Below are 10,184 nucleotides of genomic sequence, written 5' to 3'. Positions count from 1 at the left end.
CTCTAGCAGCTTCTTTTGGCTATCAGTATTGCTGGGCTTGGGGCCTAGGAGGATGCCCAGACTCAGCAGACCCCTGAAGGCCTGAGGGGAAGCTCCCCCCACCCCACCTGTCAGCCCCATCACTCCACACCTGCCCTTCCCAAAGCAAGATTCCCTGTCTCCTCCCCTGGTGGGGGCTAGATGGGTTTTCTAGAGCCTGCAAAGATGCGTGTGCCAAGGAGAGGACTCAAGAGCATCTCCCAACATCTAGCAGGCAGGAGAAGGTCACAGGAAGGTATCAGCTTACTCTACTCAGGAAAAACTTAGATAAATTTTGGGAAGGACTTCCAACACAACAGATGCTCAAAAGAAAGAGAGAGAGAGAGAGAGAGAGAGAGAGAGAGAGAGAGAGAGAGAGAGAGAGAGAACTTTCCTAAACTGGCTTGCAAAAAGCAGGGGATGAACAATCTGACCTCTTGCCAGAGGCCTCCCTGCTTCCTGATGAGGTCAGGGCGGGATGGATCCCCTAAAAAAATGTCTTAGTTGTGATAGCAGCTGCTACCGTGAACCATGGTATACGCAATATTGCCATCCTGTCAAATATAAAGTGTCCCTTTATCCCTTCCCTGCTCAGAACAATGGGAGGGAAGGGCGGGACTCTTTGCTAACCCCTTCTACAGGCAAGGACTGGCTTTCCCCTTCTTGGGCTGGTATACATCCCTGTCTCCACCCAGGTCCACTGTACTTAGTTTTAGCCCCCTGACCTCAGTTTCATTCAGGCTCAATGACTATGGATAGGGGCAGGGTCACTCTGGAAGGTAAAGGGGGATGGAAGAAGACAAAGAGGTCAGCTGAGGACTCGCAGAGGAAGGGGTCCTAGGCTGCTAGTTCTCAGGCCAGAGCTGATCCCCTCCCTCACAAGTGAGGCTGAGGCCCTGAGGTCACTGCGGGACGCTGTTCGGTTTATTCCAGGGTAAGTGGGTGCCCATGGGGGAGCAGTGAGGATGGCCAAGGTCACCTGGTGGCAGGGTGCCCAGGGGTGGCTGCAGGTTGTACACAGCCTTGATGGGCCTAAGTTTCTGGTCACTTGGGAAGCGCCACCTTTTGCCCTGGCCCTGTGGAGTCAGTCACTGATGTAGCAGTTTTCGTAATTCACAGGGCTCAGTGATGGGCATTGAGCAGGCTTGATTCTCACACACATATGCAGTGGCCCGGTCTTCTAGCCGTCGCAGGGTACTCAGGAAGGGCAGCTGGCGGGACAGGAAGCTTGAGGGGTCCCCATCAGCCAGAATCAGCACCTGGGGCAGTGGCAGAGCAGGGAGGGTCACCTGGAGGAAAGTGCTGGGACACTACAGAGCCCATGGTGGAGATGACCTCTCCTCAATCCTTCAAGGCAGATGTTGGGGAGCTAAGGAGAGGAGAGGGCAACTCAAGGGAGGCAGGGGTGGGGCTGGGCTCACAGGGACACACACCTTGTTAGGCACAAAGGTGGAGTGGACACACTGCAGCAGAGCCTTGGTGTCCTTGGCCTGGGGGTCTCCACAGATCACAATCTGGCCAGAATAAAAAGGTCATTCCAGTGTTAGATGAGGGAGGAGCTGAACCCCAGACCTACCAGGGTTTCCAGATCCTCCCTTCGCACCACCCTTTCTCTCTAAGAGGAATGGAGACCCAGCTACCAGGAGGCCACACTGGATTTAATGCTTTGCAAGTGGAGACACAGACCCCAGGAGAATACAGTGACAATGCCATGCACAATGGTAGAGACACAAACATGGGGACACACACCCAAAAGACTCAATACAGTGGGAGACACGTATCACAGAGACACATCCACAGAGAGATGGTACTCACGTATATACATAGCAGATACCCATACAGGGGAAGATGCCATACGTACAAACCCCACCCCACCTCTCTCTCTCTCTCTCTCTCTCTCTCTCTCTCTCTCACACACACACACACACACACACATACACACACACACACACACACACACCACACACACACAACAGAGCAAACATGTAACACAAGCAGGCACACCTGAAGACGGGGGGTACACATGCAGATAGGCAAATGCACACTGCCAACACTCACAAGAGTGCCCACGCCCAGAAAGGCAGGCACATGCACACACAGACACACTCCCCAGGGTTGCACACACATGGCAAAACCACACATGGGGTCAGAGCCTTACAGAGAACACTTCACCAGCAACCAGGGACCCATATTTAGTCCCTGCCTCCTGCACCCATACTCTGAAGGCCAGAGACAGGCACTCATATGGGCATGTGCCCAGGCCACAGGCCATCTCCTCAGATGCACACCCGCCTACAGACACCTCCACTGCAGAGCAGGGACCTGCCTCAAGGGCACTTGCCAGGGACAGTCCCAGGATCCCTATCCTATACTTTCTTCCCTGTTGCAACCAGGCTCCCCTCCTACCCAGGTCCCAGCCAGAGGAACAGCACCCACACCTGCTTGAGGGTCTGCTGGTGAGCTGAGAGGGCTCGGACCATCTCAGGCAATGCCACGGGGACCCGGCGCATACGCTCTGAGAAGGCGGTCAATAGACACACACACTTGTCCATCCAGTCCTTGTGGCCGGTGAAGCCGTGCAGCCGGAGCAGGTTGTGAGCCGACACAGAGTTGGCACTAGGCTCCGCACCATCCTGGTCTGCAGGGCAGAGGAAGGCAGGGGTTGGAGGCAAGAAAGGGTCACTGGGTCTCAGGACCCTGCCCCAGACTAATTCCGGGGCCTCGGGGGAGGGGATGGAGGAAGACACCTCCTGCCTGCTCTAGCAGTGGTTGGTACATGGCTCTCTCGTGGCACCTTCAACTCCTCCTGCTGTCTGGCCAGTCCCCAGGCCCTGTCTAACTGCTGATACCTCTTGTCCACCACCCAGCTGCTCAAGCCAGAGTGGCCACACCCTTCCTGTCTCTCACCCCCCACTTCTAATCTGTCTGAGTCCCGCCAGGGCTGCAGCCACAATACATGCCACTTTGCCACTTCTCTCCATCCCAAGCTCAGCCCTTAGTTGAGCCTTCGCCAATGCCTGCGTGCACTGAACACCATGAATGGTCTCCTAACTGGTCACTTGTTTCCCCTACCTCCATCCCTTCTTCACTATCGAGTGACCTCCTTAAGCACATCTCCTGAGCCTTTCTCTCCTTTTCCTGCAGGCCCCAATGCCCTCCTTTCATGCAGGCCCTGTCCTCTGTCCTCCAGGGCCCAGGCTTCCTCCTTGAGGCCTCTCAGACTCTCCCCTCTGTCTGAACAATCTCCACAGTTCTTCTGTGATCCCATGGTCCCTCTCCTGCCTCCCAGGCCTGGTTCAATCTGATCTCCCCTCAGGCTGAGCTGGATCTCCTCCTCTTGGTTCTCTCCTGAGGCCATTCCATTCATTCAGTAAACATTTACTGAGCACCGACTACAACTTGCCAGGATTGCACTGGACCCTGGAGATAAGTCCTGCTCTTTGAGAGACCATTAACAACAGACAAGACATGGGGGCAGCCACATGGTATAGGGCTCCTACTTCTTTGCAGCCCTCATCACAACTTTAACTACATGTGGCAAGTGCATTATTGCCTTATTTCTGTTTATTAGCTGTCTTCTACTACACTGTAAGCTTCCTGAAAGCAGGGATCACGTCAGCCCCATTCCAGGTATGAATCCCCGGATGCCAGTGACCATTGAGCACCTAGATAAATCTTTCCATCAACCCTGTGAGGCAGTACCAGCATTAATATCCTTTTACATATTAAGAGAGGCCAGGGATTGGGGTTGTAGCTCAGTGGTAGAGTGCTTGCCTAACATGTGTGAGGTACTGAATTTGATCCCTAGCACCACATAAAAATAAACAAAAAAGGTATTGTGTCCACCTACAACTAAAAATTAGAGAGGGGGGGGCAGCATGGTGGCACATGCCTATAATCCCAGTGACTTGGGAGGCTGAGACAGAAGGATGGCAAGTTCAAGGCCAGCCTCAGCAACTTAGTCAAGCCCTAAGCAATTTAGCAAGATCCTGTTCTCAAAATAAAAAATAGAAATAAAAGGGCTAGGGATGTAAAGTGCCCCTGGGTTCAATCCCCAATACCCCCCCCCAAAAAAAAAGAAAAAAAAGAAAGAAAGAAACAGGTTCACATGATTGTAAGGAACAGAGAACAGAGATGTGAGGCCAGCCCATACCAGCTCCTCACCACCACCCTGAACTATGCTTTGTGCAGGGAAAGCCAAACCCAGCTGGGTGCAGGACCCCAGGCCAACCCACACCCACACTGACCATCTTTCAGACGCAGGGGCAGGCCAGACCCCAGCTCAGCCTCGCTGCAGAAGTAGCCGCCTCCCCTGGAGTCCCAGAAGAGCCTGTCTTGTGTGTCCTGTAGCCGTAGAGCCCACTCAAGCCATGAGCTCTCCTGTGAGGCTTCGTATAGGTCCAGCAGGCCCCGTACCACGAAGGTGTAGTCCTCCAGGAAGCCCCAGCAGGGCGGGTTGCTGGGGACACAGGCAACAGGAGAGAGGCTAGTGAAGGCCTGGGGCTTTCACAGAGGGGACATTTCTCATGTGTTCCTTCATTTAATCCTCAAAATCCAGCTATCTGGTGTCTGCCACTGGCCCATTTCCCAGAGGAGTAAACGGACCCAGGGAAGTTAGGAGCTCATAGTGAGGCCTCATCCAGAGGAAGGGCAGAGGGGGGCTAGGAATACATAAGGAAGATGAGCCCTCCCAGCCTGCCTAGTCCCCAACCTGTGCTCCACGGTCCCCCCATTGCCAGCATAGCAGGTGCGCTTCAGGCGGCCACTGGCCACATCAAACATGTGCCGCTTAAGGAACTTGGCACAGTTGGTGGCATAGTTGATCAGCTTGTCTATGCCCAAGACAGCCCCAGTCACAGCGAAGCCAGACACCATCAGACCTGGTGGGAGAAGAAAGGGTATAAGATGAGGCCAGAGCTCTCCAGGGAGGTCCCTGCCACACCCCAGGCTCTGACCCAACACCAGTTAGAACTGGACTCCTGGCCCCTGTAAGGTGACCCTGGGCAGGTCACTTCCACTCTCTAAGCCTCGAATGAACACATTTGCAAATTAAGGATAATAAACCTAATAAAGGAAGAATCCGCAGTTTTAAGGGTGCCTGACAGGGGAACTTGGTGAGGGGAATTCTACAAACAGGATTGGGCCTCAGACAGGACTGCCCCACCATTCCAGGCAGCCAGCATCTTGCTGTCCAGGTGTGGCTTTGGCCGGTGTTTCCGGGCCTGGAAGAGCTTCTCCAGCCCGGTGGTGAGCAAGGTCCGCACGGCTTCCACATCCAAGCCGAAGCGGGCAGCAGTCAGCTCCAACGAATACCGAACAGTCAACACGTTCTGGCCCTGCAGCTCCCCGTTGGGGTCCTGAGGAAAACGGCCTTATCAGAGGGAGCCCACATACCCAGCAGGTCTTAGGCCCCCTCCTGTGTCCCCAGAAGTCTTCACCTGACTGGGGCTGATATTGCCAGCCTCTGTGAGTCCATAGTGTTTCATGAGAAGCTGGCCTGAGGTCAGAGGCTCGGTGGCACCCTGTACAGGGTCTGGGAGGAGCTGCTGGATCTCTTTCACCGTCCACACATAGAAGGCACCCTCTTTGGGCCGCGAGCCCCGCTCTGGGGGAGAATCTGCATCCTCTGCGCTGTAGAAGCCTCCAGACTGTGGAAAGAGAAGAGTTGGCTGGGTCCCACAGCCTGAAGGGCAGTGGAGGCCCCAAATCCCTCCTACAGCCAGGCCCACCTTCCTCTGGGATACATACCCGGTGGTTCAGACTCCGGGACACATACTGCAGAATGCCTTTAGCAACCTCAGAATAGAATTCATCACCAGAAATCTGGGGAGGGAGGAGGCTGTCAGTAGAGGGCACTGGGGTGGCCCAAGTACATAGGGGTGATATTCTCCCAGGAAATTTGGGTAGGGGAGCCTGGGTAGTAGGAATTAGGAGTTGAAACTAAGGGTGATGGGCCAGGCCTGTAATCCCAGGTACTTAGAAGCCTGAGGCAAGAGGACCTGAAGATGGAGGCTAGCCTCAGCCACTTAGTGAGACCCTGTCTCAAAACTTAAAAAATTAAAACGGCTGGGGACACAGCTCAGAGGTACAGTGCCTCTGAGTTCAATTTCTAGTACTGCAAGAAAAGAAAGAAAGGAAGGGAGAAAGGAAGAAAGAAAAGAAAAAGCAGAAAAAAAATGAAGGAAGAGCCACAGTACTAGGAAGGCCTTGGGAGAGGCAGCCAAGGTTAGGATTAGGAAAGGGGGTCACCTGGAAGGCCTGTGAATAGGCCACTGCGAGCTGTGCTTGGTCATACAGCATCTTCTCAAAGTGAGGGACGTGCCACTGGCGGTCCGTGGAGTAGCGGTGAAAGCCCTGTACCAGGTGAGAGATGCAGGGCTTGGAGGCTGATCCCAGCCACCGCCTCCCACTGCTCCTCCAGGGAATGCCCCCCGCTGCCCCTCACCTGGCCCACATGGTCCCGGATGCCCCCATTGGCCATCATTTTCAGGGTGTGCAAGGCCATCTGCTGGGCCCGAGAGCCATCCTGGGTTAGACGGTGAGTGAGCCAGTAGGAGAACAGGAAGTTCAGGATCACTGTGGGGTGGCAAGAACAGGTAAGTGAGAGAATGATGGAGTGTGGATAGTCAAGAGGCCTCTGGCCAGGCTGAGGTCAGGAGGTCAACAGTCAACCCAGAGGAGTTCACTTGACAGGCAGGCCATCTCTGGAAAGCCTGAGAGTCAGGAGGTCAATGGGCAACCCAAAGGACACAAGGTCATCACCTGAGCCGGAGAACAGAATATCATCAGCCATGGGGGACCAGGAAGTTACAGACCAGACCGGTAACATTGCCCAGGGTCACTGAACAGGTTGGAAGATCGTTATGTAGGTCAGGGTCAGAATGTCATTATTAAGAGCAGGATCAAGTCTCCTGGCCAGTTGGGAGGACAGGAGGCTAATGACTATGCCAGGAAGCAGAAGACCATTGACCAGGACAGGAAGCACAAGACCAGGTCTGGGGTAAGGAGGGCTTGGGGGATGCTGACCTGGTGTGGGAAACTTGGGGGCCTCAGCAAAACCACCATACTCCTCATCATAGCCCTCATCCAGCTGCTGGAAGCAGCGGGTATTCATGGTGGCGGCAGAGGGTGGCAGCTGGCGGTCACCCATGCTGATCTCCGAACGGGCCAGCAGGGCTGTTGTAACACGCTGGCTGTTTTCGAGCAGGGTGTTCTTATTCTGCTTCCACTGTGGGAGGGGAGAGCACACCTGGAGGTCAGCATGGAGCTCGGGGCTCCTTGACCTGGGCTGGAGTATCTCCCTCCTGGATGCACACCCACCTGATCCCGTATTCTCATCAACACTGTGCGGAAGCCAACTCGGGTCAGGCCATCCTCAGGGGGGAAATAGGTGCCCCCCACAAAGGGCTGGAGGTTGGGAGTCAGCCACACATTCATGGGCCAGCCCCCACCACTGCTGGTGGCCTGTGGAGAGAGCATCAGGGTCAGGGGAACCGCTGTGAACAAGGGACAGGATTTTTCCCACAGGAAAGCAGCTCACCTGCACAAACGTCATGAACACCTTGTCCACGTCGGGCCGCTCTTCCCGGTCCACCTTCACACTAATGAAGTCCTCACTGAGCAGGCGGCCAATCTCCTCGTTCTGGAAGGACTCCTCCTCCATCATGTGGCACCAGTGGCAGGTAGAGTACCCCACTGGAACGCAAATGGGGCAGCAAAGATGGGACCGAGCAGCCCAGGGGCCCCACCTAGACCAGAAGCTGATCTCTAGACCCCCCTGGGAGCCCGTAAGGCCCACAGGACCTTTCCCCTACTGACCAACCCTTCCCCCACACAGCCCTCCCCATTTCAGAGAAGGTGGGCACATTACCTGAGAGGAAGATTGGCTTGTTTTCTTTCCTGGCCTTGTCAAAGGCTTCCTGTCCCCAGGGGTACCTAGGTCCAGCAGGGTGTGGCATCAATCAGCAGCCCTGGGGGTTGAGGGGGGGTCTGGGGCCCCAGCTTCTTCAAGGAGAGCACTGGAAAGGTACTTACCAGTCCACAGGATTGTAGGCATGTTGTAGAAGGTATGGTGACTTCTCATTGATCAGGCGGTTGGGGGCTTTCTGGGGTGTAGCTGGGGGGCAGCTGGGACGACTTCCCTTCCCTCCGGCAGGCATGGACACTGAACTATTGACCGTAGCACTACGGTCCTTGTCCCGGGAGGAGCTACCCCTGGTGTGGGCAGATGGGTCACACTGGTCAAGGCCTGCTCCACCTGTGCCCATGCCCACCTCCCCCCATATCCCACCCAGCTTTCCTTCGAACCCCAAAGAACCCCAGCTGCCAGCCCCACACACCTTTCTGAACCACGGGGGAGACCGTGGCCTTTGTGCTCCCCCTTAAGTTTTTTGGGGGGTGAGGAGAGGTGGCTCATTGGGCGCTCCCTGCCAGGTTAGTCTCCCCCAACCTCTCAAGACCTGGTGGTGGGAAGGATGACTGTGAGGTCAGGGCGGGTCACAATGGGCAGAATGGTCCTTCCAGCACCATTCTGTCCCCCTCACAGGGCCCCTCCCAAGGGTGGTTTACACTGGGTGGGGGAGGGGTCCTCTGGCATGCATGGGGGCATGAACTGGGTAGAAAGGTACAGCTGCTGGTGGCTGCTCTAGGAGTGGCTGGACCACACATAAACAGGGTCTGGGACTGAGCCAGGTGATGGGAAACCAGAGGAAAACAGTCCAGAGGACTCCTTACTCAAAACCCACCACTGGGCAGCCCAATGGGCCAGGTCCTGTGTCAGACCCTGAGGACACCCAGGGAATCAGAAACGCCCCATCTGAAGGAGTTCAGCCTAGGAGAGTGATGCTGAGGGCAGACCTAATAATGGACAGGCCCCACATCAATACAGGGCAGTGACGGGTCACAATGTGTTACTGAAGAAGGGCCCTAGTCCAGCACTGGGCTCAAGGAGGGCTTCTTGGTGGTAGCCTCAGATTAGTCCCCCCAGGAGCCAGCCCCATAAGTGGAGGGGGTTAGGGAGAGACGGAGGCCCTTTCTGCCAGTGCAGGTCTCAGGACCCTTCTGCAGGGCCAGGTGTCCAAGTCAGATCAGAGGCAGGTGGGGTGCGGGGAGGACCTGGCATGCGGGGCTGGCGAGCAGGCACTATGGACCCAGAGCCAGGGAGACCGGCCACCGGCGCCGCAGGTGCAGGGCGCACCCCAGCGGCCCGCTCGTACCTGCGGCTCGCGGTGAGACCCAGCCTGGCGCGGGGCAGCCGGAGGCTGAGGCCCATCCAGGCCCGCGCGCCCAGCATGGCTGCTCCGAGAGATACCCAGCGGCAGGCTGCGAGGGGCGGGCCCGGCGCCCTCAGAGCCGCGGGCGGGTCTTCGCCCGGACTCGCAGCCGAGTGTCTGGTCTCTGAGCGTCGCCATGTGGCCGAGAGGAGGATTGCAAACCGGTGCAGCCCAGGCTTTAGAGCCTGGGGTCCATACCTAAAAACTGCTTTGGCTTGAGTAACCCTGCCAGCTGGAGGACGACTCTCATGGATATGGGGTGCCAGGGCCATATCAATTAGGGAGGGGTCCTCTGGCATGCATTAGCCTCAGCTAATTTGACCTTTTTTGAGAAATGAGACTCTAGCTGAAGGCATGTCTTGTCCAGCTCCATCCAGCTAGCAAGACTGGTTCAGTCTCTCCAACTCCAGGTCCTGCTCAAATCCCACCCACTCCAGGAACATTTTCCTGAATAATAACACTGAGCCAATTTTATGTTGTATAGTATGCTTTATACACATGCATTGAGCCAGTATGCAGTGAGTGTCCAAGTGTCCATCTGCCACTCTGCCAGATACTGAATGGTAGGTGGACAGACACAAGCCTGTTCCCCTGGTTTTACTCACAGACAGTTGAGAGACAGAGGCCAGTCAGACAGCCACACAAATGAATATTCAACCACCCACTGTGTGCATAATGTAACAAGGCACTTGATCTGGTGGAAGGGACAAGAAGGGAAGGTTTCCCTGAGGAAATTACATTTGTGCCTGGGGGGCAGGGCACTGGAGAAGTAGACCGAAGGAACAGCATATGCAAAGGCCCCCACGTGTCACAGTGAGTCAGGGATAAGGAACTGCAGGTCAGAAAGCAAGGGGAAGATAGGTCATAAATGAGACTTGGAGGTTGGGGAGGAGG

General features: G+C 55.7%; 1 protein-coding gene across 1 annotated transcript; it reads right to left on the bottom strand.

Moving 5' to 3' along the window:
• Positions 1–1,106: 1,106 nt before the first annotated feature.
• On the bottom strand, positions 1,107–8,434 carry Spata20 (spermatogenesis associated 20). The gene is made up of 16 exons (XM_076870698.2): positions 8,358–8,434; positions 8,053–8,232; positions 7,889–7,953; positions 7,559–7,713; positions 7,339–7,482; positions 7,045–7,246; positions 6,464–6,594; positions 6,268–6,372; positions 5,767–5,841; positions 5,457–5,666; positions 5,183–5,375; positions 4,730–4,898; positions 4,266–4,477; positions 2,457–2,656; positions 1,452–1,532; positions 1,107–1,277 (listed from the first exon to the last, which is right to left on the bottom strand). The coding sequence occupies exons 1-16, from the start codon at positions 8,432–8,434 to the stop codon at positions 1,107–1,109; spliced, it is 2,370 nt and encodes a 789-aa protein (XP_076726813.1).
• Between the last annotated feature and the right edge of the window lie 1,750 nt (positions 8,435–10,184).

Source organism: Callospermophilus lateralis, chromosome 11 (genome assembly GCF_048772815.1).
Source record: "Callospermophilus lateralis isolate mCalLat2 chromosome 11, mCalLat2.hap1, whole genome shotgun sequence".
NCBI lineage: Eukaryota > Metazoa > Chordata > Mammalia > Rodentia > Sciuridae > Callospermophilus > Callospermophilus lateralis.
The sequence above is the reverse complement of the archived record's forward strand: the minus strand, read 5'-3'. Positions and strand labels throughout refer to the sequence as shown.